Raw genomic sequence first — 15,138 nt, forward strand, 5'->3', positions numbered from 1 at the left:
CGTGAGGAGGTGGCCCCAGAGCCACCTGGCCACACCATGGCCATGCCACCATGAGGATGTGGCCCCAGGGCCACCAGGCCATGCTGGGATCATGCCATCACAATGACATGGCCCCAGGGCCACCCAGCCACACCATGACCAGGTCACCATGAGAACGTGTCCCCAGGGCTACCAGGCCACGCCACGGCCATGCCACCATGAGGACATGGCCCCAGAGACACAATGCATGGCCTCAGTGCCACCCGGCCCCACCACAGCTGGGCCACCATGAAGATGTAGCCCCAGAGCCACCAGGTCACGCCATGGCCATGCCACCACAAGAATGTGGCCTCAGTGCCACCCGGGCACACCACAACCCTGCCACCATGAGGACATGGCCCCAGGGCCACCAGGCCACACCTGGCCAGGCCACCATGGTGACATGGCCCCAGGGCCACCTGGCCATGCCACCATGAGGATGTGGCCCCAGGGCCACGCCACATCCAGGCCACCATGAGGACATAGTTTTGTGCCACCCACCCCCACCACGGCCAGGCCACCACAACGATGTGACCCCAGGGCCACCCAACCCCACCACGGCCATGCCACGCCTCCGGGTCACATCCCCACAACCCCCCAGAGAGGTGACCCACCCCACCCCGTGCCTGGTGGCCCCCCCGGCCCCCACCTGCGGTGTAGATGTCGAAGTAGGTGGGTTTGTTGGCCACGTTGCCGACGGGCTCCAAGCCAGGGCCACGTGCCGTCACCTTGGTGGCGTCCCCCAGGGCCATGCCCACGTTGACCCCGAAGGGGCTCTTGTCGATGTTCTGCCCCGCAAACAGCACCGTCACCTGCAAGGGGGGGGCAAAAGGGGGGGGTCAGCGCTGGCCACATCCCCCCGCTGCCACCCGGCACCTCCATGAGCCGCCCCCCCCCCCCGCCACGGTGGGGACACCGCGGGGACCCCCAAGGAGACACCTCCTGGGGATCCTTATGGGGACCCCCCTCCCCATCACCACCCTCCTACATCCCGGGGGGCACCCACCACCCCGAGACACGGGTTGGGGGGTGCTGTGGGTGCTGTGGGTGCTGGGGGGGGGGTCACCTTGTGCAGCCCCCCGACTTTGGGCACGTAGGTGACGCTGTACGTCCGCTTCTTGTCATTGTTGGGGACCACCTTGGCCTGCAGAGGGAAACCCCAAAATTAGAGGGAAGTGGGGGGGGGAATGGGGACCCCCCGCCGCAGTAGGGGGGTGCTGGGTGCTCCTCACCCCCCACTTTACCTCCTCGGTGTGGCCTTCAGGGTCCTCGACGTAGACCAGGACCTCGCCCACCCCCGCCTCCAAGGTCTCCACCGTGAACTGCGCCGGCTTCAGCACCACGTTCCCCTGTGGCTCGATACCTGGGGGTGCCCGGGGTGGGGGTCAGGGTGCTCCCCCCAGCACCCCCCGGTACCCCATGGTGGGCACCCAGCCCCCTGGGACCTCCCCCCCCCACCCCTCAGCCTCTCCACCCCATGTGGGATCTTCTGGTGGGCTTTGGAGGTGGTAGGGGGGTCCCTTGGGGACCCCCGAGTATGGAGGGGACTTTGGGGGGGGTGGGGGGGGGTGGCACCCCGTGGGGGGCTGGGCTGGGTATGGGGGGGGGACCCTGGGGGGGTTCCTGGGGTGTTTCTGGGCATGGGTGGCACCTTGGGGTGTCCCTGGACATGGCAGGAGACACCCTGGGGGGTCTAAGGGTACCCCTGGGGATTGGGGGACACTTGGGGGAACCTGGGGGGTCCCTGGGCATGGGGGAACCCTGGGGGGGTCCCTGGGGGGTTCCCTGGGTATAGGAGAGGACCCTGGGGGGTCCAAGGGTGTCCCTGGGTATGGGGGGAACCCTGGGAGGTCCTTGGGGTGTCCCTGGACATGGGGGGGACACCCTGGGGAGTCTGAGGGTACCCCTGGGGATTGGGGGAACCTGGGGGGAACCTGGGTATGGGGGGGGCTCTGGGGGGGCCACGGGTGTCCCTGGGTATGGGGGCACCCTTGGGGGTTCCTGGGGTGTCCCTGAGTATGGGTGGCACCTTGGGGTGTCTCTGGGCATGGGGGGGGGGACACCCTGGGGAGTCCAAGGGTACCCCTGGGGACTGGGGGACACTTGGGGGAACCTGAGGGGTCCCTGGGCATGGGTGACACCTTGGGGTGTCCCTGGACATAGGGGGCCCTGGGGGGGGGGCTGGCCATGGGAGGGGGCTGGGCTGGGGGTTCCAAGGGTGTCCCTGGGTATGGGGGGACCCTGGGAGGTCCTTGGGGTGTCCCTGGGGTGTCCCTGGGCATGGGGTGGGGGGGGGACACCCTGGAGTGTCCACAGGTGTCCCTGGGCATGGATGTGACACCTTGGGGTGTCCCTGGGTATCAGGGGGCAACCCTGGGGTGTCCCTGAACACGGCGGGGGGGGGGACCCCAGAATTGGAAGGGGGTCCCTGGGCACAGCAAGGCAGGGGGGGCCCATGGGTCACCCTCATACCCTGTGTCCCCCCCACCATGTCCCCTTCCCTGTACCCCTCCCCACAGCACCCTCCAAGTGCCGGGTCCCTGAGCCCCCCCCAGCCCCCCCCATGCCCGTACCGGGCCCGTAGGCGCGGGCGCGGGCGGGTTGGGGTTGGCGGGCGCGGAGGGGGGCCCCCGGTTTCAGCTTGGCCTTGGGGAACTGGGACAGGTACGTCATCACCGAGTGCTCGTCCACGTTGGGGTCCACGATCTCCTCGGGGGCGATCACCTGGGGGGGGGGGGGGCGGGGGACACAGCACCCCAACATCCGTCAGCTCCTCCCGTGACACCCACCCACACCCCACACCCCCCCCAGTCTGTGGGTGGCTCTGCTGAGCACCCCTGGGCCCCCCTACAAACCCCCCCCCTGCTACCCTGAGACCCCTACACCCCCAGGGACCCCCCCAGGGACCCCTCTGCTCCCCCCCAGATTCCCCCTGTACCCAGGGACCCCCCCATATACCCCCAAGTATGCCCCAGGGAACCCCCTACACTCCCAGGCTCCCCCCCCCCATGCCCAGGGACCCCCCAGAGACCCCCAGGGCCTCCCCCCATGCCCAGCCCCCCCCCCCTATACCCCCAGGAACCCCCCTGCACCCCCAGGGATTCCTCTGCCCCCCCCTGCCCCCCAGGTTCCCCCCATGCCCAGGGACACCCCAGGGACCCCCCTGAACCCCCAGGGACCCTCCCACATGCCCAGGGGCCCCCCGCACCCCCAAAGGCCTCTCCAGGGACCCCCCCACACCTTCAGGGACCCCCCAAGGACCCCTCTGCCCCCCCCAGGGTCCCCCCCATGCCCAGGGACACCCCAAGCCCCCCCCCCTATAACCCCAGGGACCCCCCTGCACCCCCAGCGACCCCTCTGCCCCCCCCCGGCCCCATATACCCCCAAGGACCACCCAGGGAACCCCCCCCACCCCCAGAGACCCCCCATATACCCCCAGGCACCTCCTTGCACCCCCAGGGACTGCCCCCCATGCACAGGGTCCCCCCCCTTACACCCCCAGGGAGACCCCAGAGACCCCCCTGAACCCCCAGGGACCCCCCAACTCATGCTCAGGGACAACCCCCCCCCCCCCAGGGACCCACCCCCCCATACACACGTCCAGGGACTCCCCCCACCCCTTCCCAGCACCCCCTGGCACCCCAAATCCCTTCCCCCAAGTCCCCCCTTCCCCCTCACGGTGGGGAGACCGGGGCCCCCCAATGCTCCCAGTGCTCCCAGTGCTCCCAGTGCTCCCAGTACCTGCGGCACCCCCAGCCAGTCGTCCGCCTGCTGCATGGCCTCCCGGGCGTTCTGCACCGGCTGGTTGGGGTCCCAGTTCTCCCAGTCCGGGCACAGGCCTGGCACGAGGAAAGGGGCGGGGCGGGGGGGATCAGTTGGGGACCCCCACGGTGGGGGGGTGGCGGGGGGTCAGCACCCCAACTCCTGGGGATCAGCACCCCCCTTCCCACCAAGGCACATGGGGGGTCCCCGATACCCCACGGCCAGGTTGGGGGCACCCCGAGGCACATGGGGGGTCCCCAGCACCCTATGACCAGGCTGGGGGCACCCCAAAACATGCACAGGGGTCCCTGGCACCCCAACCCCAGCATGGGGACACCCCAACACCCACAGGGTCCCCAGCACCAACCGGGGGACACCCCAAAGGGCACTGAGGGGGTCCCCAGCACCCTGGCCCCAGGTTTGGGGGCACCCCAGGGCACACAGGGGGGGTCCCCATCACCCCATCACCAGTTTGGGGACACCCCAACAATCCAGGGCACCCACAGGGTCCCCGTCACCCCGACACCAGCCTGGGGACACCCCAACACCCCCCGGCACCGTCCCCCTGCCCACCCACGTTCTCTTTGCCCCCCAGTGCTCCCCCAGTGCCCCCCACACCCCAGTACCCCCAAAACCCCCCTGTCCCCCTCCTCACCAGGGGTGCAGTTCTCCACCAGTGCTCCCAGTCCCTTCCCAGTTGCCCCCCCAAACCCCCCAAACCCCCCAAACCCCCCTCACCACAGGTCCAGTTCTCCACCAGTGCTCCCAGTCCCTTCCCAGTTGCCCCCCCAAACCCCCCTCACCACGGGTCCAGTTCTCCACCAGTGCTCCCAGTCCCTTCCCAGTTGCCCCCCCATCCCTTCTGTCCCCCCAAACCCCCCTCACCAGGGGCGCAGTTGTCCACCAGTGCTCCCAGTGCCTTCCCGTCCTGCCAGTCGCGGTTGAAGTTGGTGATGGGCAGTTGGGGCACCTTGTGCTGGATCCAGCCCAGCAGCCGCTGCTTGGGCGTCTGCCGGCGGCCTTCGTCGCCCTCCTCCTCCTCCTCCCAGACCGGCATGGAGATGGAGTAGTGCAGGATCAGCGTCCACACCAGCCCCAGGATCAGCTTCAGGTTCCCGTCCACGATGGCCTTGCTGTCTGCGGGGGGGCGGGGGGCACCCCAAAGTTAAGGGGGTGGGGTGGGGAAAGGTTTGGGGGCACCCCAAGGCACAAAAGGGGGGTCCCTGGTACCCCACGACCAGGTTTGGGGGCACCCCAGGGCGTGCACAGGGGTCTGCAGCACCAGGCTGGGGGCACCCCAACACCCACAGGGTCCCCAGCAGCCTGGCAGAGGTTTGGGGGCGCCCCAGGGCACACAGGAGGGTCACTGTCACCCCACGACCAGGTTTGGGGCACCCCAAGGCACAAAAGGGGGTCCCTGGTACCCCACGACCAGGCTGGGGGGACCCCAACACCCACAGGTTCCTCAGCACCAACCTGGGGGCACCCCAGGGCACACACGGGGGTCCCTGGTACCCCACAACCAGGCTGGGGGCACCCCAACACCCACAGGGTCCCCACGACCAGGTTTGGGGGCACCCCAGGGCACACACAGGGGTCCCCAGCACCAACCTGGGGACACCCCAAAGGGCACTGAGGGGGTCCCCGGTACCCCACGACCAGGCTGGGGGCTCCCCAAAGGGCACTGAGGGGGTCCCCAGCACCCTGGCCCCAGGTTTGGGGGCACCCCAGGGCACACAGGGGGGGTCCCCGTCACCCCATCACCAGTTTGGGGACACCCCAACAATCCAGGGCACCCACAGAGTCCCCGTCACCCCGACACCAGCCTGGGGACACCCCGACACCCCCCAGCACTGTCCCCCCTGCCCCACCCCCCCCCCCAGCACCCAGCTGCAGCACCCCGACCCCCCCGGGGCACCCCCAACCCCCCCCACCCCATCACGGCGGGGGGGGGGGGGGGACACCCCAATATCCCACCGGCCTGTGCCGGGGGGGGGGTGTCACGCCCTACAGCCCCCTGGGGGCCCCCCACCCCTCTGGGAGTCCCTGGCTCCGGGTTGGGGGGGGGGGGCCGGCATGCGGGCCCCTCCCCCACCGCCCTGCACGAGGACCCGGCGTCCCCGCCCCTCCCCCTCCCCCCCCCCCCCGCCCCCCCCCCCACGAGCGATCGTGTTTCGGGGAGGAAATGGGCTGCAGATGTGGCGGGGGGAGGGGGGGGAACCCCCAATGTTGGGGCCTCCCGGAGTGGGGGGGGGGGGACATCGGGGTGGGGAGGGGACCCCAACATCTGGGGGGGGACCCCAATATGGGGGGGGCGGAGCTGGGGGGCAATGCCACGCACGGCGGGGGAGGGTCCCCAGGGGTGCACAGGGGCCCCCCCCAGCTGTGGGTGTGCAAGGGGGGGTGTGCACGAGTGCGCGTGCAAGTGTCTGTGCAAAGAGGGGGTGCAACAACCACACACCCCCCCCGTGCAAAGCACGTGGGGCTGCGGGGGGGGGGGCGAGGGGCGTGCAAGGGCGAGTGTGCAAGGGCGAGTGTGCAAGGTGGGGGTCACCCGGCAGCTGTCGGGGTGGTGGGTGGGCGCAGGGGGCCCCGTGCAAGGGGGGGGCGAGTGTGCAAGGAGCGAGCGTGCAAGGGGGGGGTGAGTGTGAGCTCACGGGTACGTGACCCCTGAGCCAAGGGTGAGCTCAGCGCAGCCCCCCCACCCCCCCCGGGCGTGCACGGCCCCTTGCACGACTGCGCATGTGCCCCACCCCCCCTCGCACAGCCCTTGCACACTCGGCCCTGTCGTTGTTGTCCATCGCCCCCCCCCGGGCCTTGCACACTCGTCCTCCGCTCCACCCGCCCGTCACCCTCCCCTCGCACACTCACCTCCGGCCTCACTCCTACTCACCCCCACCCTTGCACACTCACCCCCTGTTCTCACTTCTCCACTGCCCTGGCCCTTGCACACTCACCCCATTCCCACTCCCCCACCACCTCTGTCCTTACACACTCACATCTCACCCCATTGCTCTGCCACCCCCACCCTTGCACACTCACCTCCAGCCTCACTCCCACCCCTCCATCGCCCCCACCCTCGCACACTCATCCCCTTCCCACTCATCACCTCCATTCCAAATCATCTGTCAATCACCTTTCCCCTTGCACACTCACCCCTCACACCATTCCTCCCTCACCCCACTCTCGCACACTCACCTCCAGCCTCACTCCCCACCTCTACCCTTGCACACTCACCCCATTCCCACTCCCCCACCACTTCTATCCTTGCACACTCACCCCTCACTCCACTCCTCCATCACCCCACCCTTGCACACTCACCTCCAGCCTCACTCCCACTCCCCCTCTATCCTTGCACTCACCCTTCATTCCACTCCCCCACCACCTCCACCCTTGCACACTCACCCCTCACTCCACTCCTCCCTCGCCCCCACCCTTGCACACTCACCCCATTCCCACTCATCTATCACCTCTATCCTTGCACACTCACCTCCAGCCTCACTCTCACTCTCCCCCCCTCTATCCTCGCACACTCACCCCACACCATTCCCTCACCACCTCTATCCTTGCACACTCACCCCTCACTCCACTCCCCCATCACCTCCACCCTCACACACTCACTCCCACTCCCTCACCTCACCCTTGCACACTCACCTCCAGCCTCTCTCCCCTCCTCCACCCTTGCACACTCACCCCTCCACGCCTCCCTTGCCCCCACCTTTGCACACTCACCCCTCACTCCACTCCCCCATCGCCCCCACCCTTGCACACTCCCCCCATTCCCCCTCCCCACCACCTCTATCCTTACACACTCACTCCTCCCTCACCCCACCCTTGCACACTCACCCCTCACTCCACTCCCCCACCACCTCTATCCTTGCACACCCACCCCTCACTCCACTCCTCCCTCACCCCACCCTCGCACACTCACCCCATTCCCACTCCTTTATCCCCTCCTTGCACACTCGCCCCTCCCCTCGCACACTCACCGATGGACACCAGCTTGATGTGTTCCCTCTCCAGGAACTCCAGCGCCACCGACACGTTCTCCAGCTTCATCTGCCGAAAGTTGGGGCGCGGGTGGTACTTGCGCCCCATTTTCTTCTGGCTGAGGACCTCGAGGAGGGCGATGAGGCGCAGCCCGTCGCTCAGGTCCCGCTGCAGGTCCCCGATCCGCTTGTGCACACACTTGAGGTGCTCGTTGCACCAACGCGTGAAGGTGTTTTGTTGGATCTTCTTCCACGGCGCGTCCTCGGCCAAATCCTTCTCGGTGGCCGGGAGCTCCTCGGGCTCCTCGCCCGGTTGGGCCTCGTAGGTGGAGTTCATGGTGGTTACTGGGAGGTACTGGGAGGTACTGGGGCAGGGGGGGGGGCTGGGTTGCTGCTAGGGGGGGCTGTAGACCAAGCTGGAAGGTTGGTGACTTGGGTGGAGGCCCTGGGTCACTCCTGGTGGCCTCACACACGGGGGTGCTGGGGGGTTTTGGGGGGTCCCGACTCAGTCCTGGGGTCCTGAGGGGGGTCCTGAGTCAGTCCTGAGGTCTTGGGGGGGGGCCCTGGGTGGGTGCTGGTGGCCTGGGGGGGGTCTTGGGTCAGTCCCGGTTCCTTGGGGACGTCCTGGATGAGTCCTGGTGTCCTTGAAGTGTGTGTGGGGGGGTGTCCCAGCTCAGTCCTGGGGTTCTGGGGGGGTCCTGGATCAGTCCCGGTTCCTTAGGGGGGTCCTGAGTGGGTCCTGGGGGCGTCCTGGCTCAGTCCTGCGGTCCTGAGTAGGTGCTGGGGGTCTGGGGGGGCTCCTGGATCAGTCCCGGTTCCTTGGGGGGGTCCCGAGGGGCGTCCCGGTGCCTGTAGGGGGGTCCCAGCTCAATCCCGGTGCCTGGGGGGGGTCCCGGCTCAATCCCACCGTCCGGAAGGGGTCCCGGGTGGGTGCTGGTATCCTGAGTGGGGGGTCCCGAGTCAGCGCTGGTGTCCCGCGGTGGGGGGGGGGGGGGGGTCCCGGTTCGCGGTAGGTAACGCCGGTGCTGGGGACGGTGTCCCGGGGGTGTCCTGGGTCAGTCCCGGCGTCCTGAGGGGGGGGTCCCGGTTGCCGGGGTCAGTCCCGGCTGCCGGGGGACGGTGTCCCGGCTCGGTCCCGGTGTCCCGGCGAAGGGCGGGGGGGTCCCGAGTTGAGAGAGAAGGGGGGGGTGTCCCGGTTCCCGGTGTCGGTGCCGGAGGAAGCAGCGGCGTGGAGGGGGGGGCTGGAATCCTGATTCAATCCCGGTTCCCGGAGCGTCGCGGCGGTTCCCGACGGGGCGCGGGGGGGTCCGGAGCGGGGTCCCGGTGCGTTCCCGGTGCCGGTGGGCGGCGGGCGGCGAGTGGCGGCTCCGGGGGCGGCGGCGGCTTTAAGCGCTGCCCGGGCCCGTCCCGCCCCGCCGCGGCCCCGCTGCCCGCGATGGGCCCGGCCCGCCGGGGGGGGCCTGACCGCAGCCGCTATTTATAGCCCCGGCGGCCCCGCCACCGCGCCCCCCGCACCCCCAAACCGCGGCAGCCCCGAACACCGGCATCCCCGGAACGTCCCGGGGCCCCCAAACCCCGGGACCCCCCGATGCCGGCACCCCCGCACCCCCAAACCCCGGGAACCCCCAACGCCGGCACCCCCGGAACGTCCCGGGACCCCCCAACGCCGGCACGTCCGGAACCCCCAAACCCCGGGGCCCCCCGATGTCGGCACCTCCGGAACCCCCAAACTCCGGGAGCCCCAAACAGCAGAACCCCCGAGTGTCCCGGAACCCCCAAACCCCGGGGCCCCCCGATGTCGGCACCCCCGCACCCCCAAACCGCGGAACCCCCAAACAGTGAAACCCCCGGAACCCCCCAGCAAACCAAACACCGGCACCCCCAAACAGCAGAACCCCCAAACCCCGAAACCTCCGGTAACCCCAAACCCCAATAACCCCAAACACGGGTGACCCCAACCCCCGGCACCCCCAAACCCCCCCACACCGGCACCCCGAAACCTTCAAAATCCCCCAAACCTCGGCACCCCCAATCCCCGGCACCCCGAAAACTCCCAAACCCCGGGAACCCCAAACCCCGGCACCCCCAAAACCACCTGTAACCCCAACACCGGCACCCCCAAAGAGCGGAACCCCCAAACACCGGCACCGCCGAACCCCCCGAAATCCCTGAAACCGCGGCACCCCCAAACCCCCAGACCCCAGCACCCCCAGACCCCCCAACTCTGTCACCTCGAAATCGCGGCACCCCCAAACTCTGGCACCACGGTACCCGGAAACCCCCGGGGCACCCCCAAATCCCGGCACCCCCAAACCCCGGCACCCCAAGATCCCGACCCCCCCGAACCCCCAAAACCGCAGCACCCCAAAACCTCCCCCCCCTGTAGCCGGGACACCCCAACACCCCCTTATCCTGATCCACCGGTACCCCGACACCGGGCACCCCAATACACCCCAGCACCATCAGCACAGCCCCCCCCAAACCCCCCCCCGCTCTGAACCCCCCAAAACCCCCACATAAGACCCCCCTTCCCGCAAAACCACAACCGAACCCCCCAAACAGCCCCCGGGCCCCCCCTTTCCCCCCCCCGTGCCTCAGTTTCCCCATTGGGGGTCACACGGGGGGGGGCTCATTCATATTTGGGGTTCCCCGGGGGGTCCCCTCGGTGACCCCCACCCCCAATATCCCTGGTGCCCCCCCCACACTGGGGGTGCCCACGTGGGGAGGGGGGGGACACACACATTCGGGTGCTGGGTGCTTGGGGGGGGGGGGGTGTTGTAATTTGGGGGGGGGGGGGGATCATGTTCCCCCCGGTTCCGGTGTCCGGTGACGTCACCGTCACCGCGTCACCCGCCCTGGAAGCTTCCAGGGGGGGGTGTGTGGGGGGGGTGACACCGGGGGGGGGGGGGCAGAGGGGGTGCAGGAGGGCCCCCCCCCCCCTCGCTTTGTGACTCAGTTTCCCCCCCCCGCGTTCCCTGGGGGGGGTGGGGGTGCACCCCAGGGTGACGGCGGCGGGGGGGGGGGATGTGGGGGGGGGCGGGGGGGGGACACAATGGCCCGGGCGCCTGCGCCAGCACCTAAAAATAACCCGGCGAGTCACAGCCACGCACCCAGCACCCAAAATACCCCGGGGGGGGGCACGGGGGGGGGCACATCCCGTTCTGGGGGGGGGGGGGGCACATGGGGGGGCACCTGCACCCCAGGGACACTCACAGCAGCCGTTTGGGGGGGGGGTGGTGTATTGGGGGGTCTGGGGGGGGGTCAGAGGGGTCAGGGGGGGGTCAGGGTGCTCGGGGGGGGGTCAGGGTGCTCGCTGGGGTCTCAGCTCTGCTTCAGGTGCCGGTAGAGGATGATGATGGTGGAGGCCAGGAGGAAGAGGAGGAAGGGCCTGGGCCCGCCGGTGCTCTCCTAGGGGGGGAGAGGGGGGTCAGGGTCACCCCAAGCCCCCTCTGGGGGTGTGTCACCCCCCCGTCCCTGTCCCCCACCACCACCACCCAGTACCTGGCTCTCCGTCCCCTCCAGGCACTGGAACTGGGCATCCTCGGGGTGGGGGGACACTGGGGACACTGGGAGGGGCCCCTCGGTGTCCCCCGGCTCCTCGGGGCACCTGTGGAGAGGGGACATGGATGGGGGGGGCAGGGGGACACTGGGGATGGGGGGACACTGGGGATGGGGGGGACACTGCGACACGGATAAGGGGACATGGGACAGGGGGGACACTGGGGAATACTGGGGACAGGGGGACACAGGACTGGGGGACACTGGGGACATGGATAAGGGGACACTGGGGACAGGGGGATACGGGACTGGGGGATACTGGGGAATACTGGGGACAGGGGACACGGGGCTGGGGGACACTGGGGAATACTGGGGACAGGGGGACACAGGACTGGGGGACACTGGGGACATGAATAAGGGGACACTGGGGACAGGGGGATACGGGACTGGGGGATACTGGGGAATACTGGGGACAGGGGATACGGGGCTGGGGGACACTGGGGACATGGGTACAGGGCCAAGGGGGACATGGCTGGGGGGACATGGGGGACATGGACAAGGGGATGGGGGGGTGTCAGGGGACATGGGGGGGCCACGGCCAGGAGGGCACAAGGGTGGGGACATTCGGGGGGTCCGAGGGGGTCGTGGGGGGGCCCATGGGTGGTACCTGTGGCAGTGGGTGTCCCGGGGCGGCAGCACCCGCTGCTCCTCCCCCAGCGCCCACGGCCTGGCCAGAGACCCTGCGTGGCACCCACGGACCCCGGCATCAGCCCCACGGCACCCATGGCCACCCATGGCCACCCACGGCCACCCAGCCTCAGCCCCGTGGCACCCACGGCATCAGCCACCACCCCCTGTGCTGCAACGTCACCACCCCCTGGCCACCACCCCACCATAACCACCATCCCATCATTCCATGGCCACCGACCCACCACCCCATGGCCACCATCCGACCGTCCCATGGCAACCAAACCCACTATAGCCACCAACCCACCACCCATGGCCACCATCCCACCATCTATGGCCACCAACCCACTATGGCCACCATCTCACCATCCCACTATAGCCACCAACCCACCACCCCCTGGCCACCATCCCACCACTTGTGGCCACCATCCCACCACCCCCTGGCCACCAACCCACTATAGCCACCATCCCACCACTTGTGGCCACCATCCCACCACCCCCTGGCCACCATCCCACTGTGGCCACCACCCCACCCCCTGGTCCCCCCAGTACCGTGGAGCCGTGTCACCCGGCCGGTGGCATCGCGGTGCTGCCCGTCCCTCAGGCGAGCGCTGGCCCGCAGGCTAGTGGCCTCCAGCCGGTAATGGCCACAGAGCTCCCACCGGCGCCGCAGCTCCGCCCGCAGCCGGGCCACCTCCTCCCTCAGCTGGGCCACCTCGGCCACCCGCTGCCCGGCCTGGGCCACTGCCGCTGCCCGCTCTGCCTGCGCCTGGGCCAGCGTCCGCTCCAGATGGGCCACCTCGGCCGCCTGCCCTGCCTGCAGCTGGCCCAGCTCGGCCTGCAGCCGCCGCAGCTCCGCTGGGGGGGGGGGGAAAGGCGTTTGTGGGGTGTCCATCACCCCTTGGGGTGCCGATTTCTAGGGGTGCCCCCCCCGGGGTGCCCCCCCCCCATTCCCAGGGTGCCCATCCCTGGGGTGGGGGGTCCCCGGCCCCCCCGACTCACTCTCCATGGAGAGGGGGCTGCTGGGGGGGTCCATGTTGCCCGTCCCCTGGGTCACCGTCCCCAGGGGCAGCGTCTCTGGTTGCCCTGGCAACCGTGGCCCCACCCCCCCCACACACACCCTCCCCCACCCTGGGGGGGCCCTGCCTGGGTCACTGGGGTCGGCAGGGGGGTCAGGGGGGGGACTTGGGGTGCCCACACAGCACCCCACAACCAGTACCCCCAGTGCCCCTCTGCTCCTGCCCCGGGGTGTCCCCACCGGCAGCTTTAGGGGGTGTTGTGGGGAGTGTTCACTCTGGAGCCTACTGAGGGGATGGAACAGTACGGTACAGCTCGGTGTATGGCCCAGTATGGGACCGTATGGTCCAGTCTGGTATGGGACAGTCTGACCTGGTACAGCCCAGTACAACCCAGTATGGCCCAGTACAACCCAGTACAACCCAGTACAGTTCAGCCCAGTACAGTATGGCCCAGTATGACCCAGTACAACCCAGTACAGCACAGCCCAGTATGGCCCAGTACAACCCAGTACAGTAGAGCCCAGTATGGCCCAGTATAGCCCAGTACAAACCAGTACAGTACAGGCCAGTATGACCCAGTACAGCCCAGCTGGGACAGGACCCCCCCCCCCTCCCCCCAGCACTGGGAGCTCATCCCATCCCTTCCCCCGCACCCCCCCCCCCCCCCCGGCGGGCACCCCACTCCACGTGGTGGGGGGAATGGGGGGGGGGCTGGTACCAGGTTACGGGGGGGGGACACGGGGGGGGGGGACACGGAGGGGCAGCAGCGGTTGTGCAGCGCCCCCCAAAAGTTCAACCCCCCCCCAATGGTGTGCACACCCCCCGAAATGCACCCCTAAAATGCACCGCCCCCCCCAGCACTGCACCCCCCAACACGCCCCCCCCCAAGCAGTTCCCCCCCCTCCGGGCTGCTCCCACCTTCCCCCCCAGCCCTGACCCCCCCCAAACCATGGTGGGGGGCCCCCCGGGGTATGACCCCCCAACACCCCCCCCCAGCACAGAGGAGGGGGCAATAAATGGTGGGTGACACTGGGTGCCCCCATGGGGCTGGGGGGCACCTTAAGGTGCTCGGGGGGGGGGGGGGTGTCACCTCACTGGGGGACCCCAACCCCCCCTGGGCACCCCAACCCCCCCCCTCCACCCACCCAGGGCTGGGACATTGCGGTGGCAACAAGACCAAGCTTGGGGTCCCCTGTGTGTCCCTGGGGACCCCCCACACCCCCAAACCAGGCCTGAGCTGGGGGGGTGCCCCCCCCCCAAACCCCCCCCTGGGAGCCCCAACAATCAGCTCAGCCGGGCTTAGGGAGGCTGATGAGGCTCTAAGCCTGGCTTAGCCCCCGCTAAGCCAGAAGTTTGCACAAGGATGAGGCCTTGAGCCCCCCCCCGCCGTGTGTCCCCCCCAGAACCCTCCCCCCCCCCCCCCCAAACCGTGTCGGGTGAGGAGGAATTTTACCTCTTTGAGACCTTTTGGGGGGGTCCCCACCATCACGTGACCCCGGCGGGGGCCTTCGTGGGCTTCATCTTCGGGGTGGGGGCCCCCCCCTCGGCACGCAGGTGCCACGGGGTGTGGAGCAGGTACCAGCAGTGCTGGGGGGGGCACGGGTGACCCGGGGGTGACCCAGGGGTGACATGGGGGTGACCCAGGGGTGACCCAGGGGTGACATGGGGGTGCCACGGAGCAGGCTCCAGCAGTGCTGGGGGGGGGGGACGACAGATAACAGAGGGGTGCCACGGGGGTGGCAGAGGGGTGCAGAGTAGGGTGGCGGTGCCGTGGGGGTGCCACGGGTGACCCAGGGGTGCCATGGGGGTGCCACAGGGGCGGAACAGGGGGGCCCAGGGGGTGCCACGGGGGTGCAGAGTAGGGTGGCAGTGCCACAGGGGTGACCCGGGGGTGACATGGGGGTGGCAGAGGGGTGCAGAGTAGGGTGGCGGTGCCGTGGGGTGCCACAGGGTGCCACGGGGTGGGGAGCAGGCTGGCAGTGCCGTGGGGGTGCCACGGGGGTGCAGAGTAGGGTGGCAGTGCTACAGGGGTGCAGAGCAGGTGTCAACAGTGCTGGGGGGGGGGGACACACACGACCCAGGGGTGCCCTGGGGGTGGCAGAGGGGTGGGGGGCTGCAGAGCCGGGGGGTGCCACGGGGGGCGGAGCTGCCCGGCAGTGCCGTGG

General features: G+C 69.6%; 1 protein-coding gene across 2 annotated transcripts in view; it reads right to left on the reverse strand.

Moving 5' to 3' along the window:
* Nucleotides 1–9,197, reverse strand: part of FLNC (filamin C) — a 41,735-nt gene extending 32,538 nt beyond the window's left edge. The window contains exons 1-7 of one of the 2 annotated variants that reach the window (XM_074869606.1): nucleotides 7,770–9,197; nucleotides 4,666–4,917; nucleotides 3,760–3,857; nucleotides 2,592–2,742; nucleotides 1,263–1,381; nucleotides 1,085–1,162; nucleotides 668–830 (exon numbers count right to left, since the gene is read on the reverse strand). In XM_074869606.1, the coding sequence (XP_074725707.1) occupies nucleotides 668–830; nucleotides 1,085–1,162; nucleotides 1,263–1,381; nucleotides 2,592–2,742; nucleotides 3,760–3,857; nucleotides 4,666–4,917; nucleotides 7,770–8,106 (1,198 nt within the window). In that variant the 5' untranslated portion in view covers nucleotides 8,107–9,197. The remainder of the gene's footprint in view (nucleotides 1–667; nucleotides 831–1,084; nucleotides 1,163–1,262; nucleotides 1,382–2,591; nucleotides 2,743–3,759; nucleotides 3,858–4,665; nucleotides 4,918–7,769) is intronic. The other variant, XM_074869605.1, reaches the window with a different exon arrangement.
* Between the last annotated feature and the right edge of the window lie 5,941 nt (nucleotides 9,198–15,138).

The sequence above is a fragment of the Strix uralensis genome, chromosome 5, assembly GCF_047716275.1.
Source record: "Strix uralensis isolate ZFMK-TIS-50842 chromosome 5, bStrUra1, whole genome shotgun sequence".
Taxonomy (NCBI): Eukaryota; Metazoa; Chordata; class Aves; order Strigiformes; family Strigidae; genus Strix; species Strix uralensis.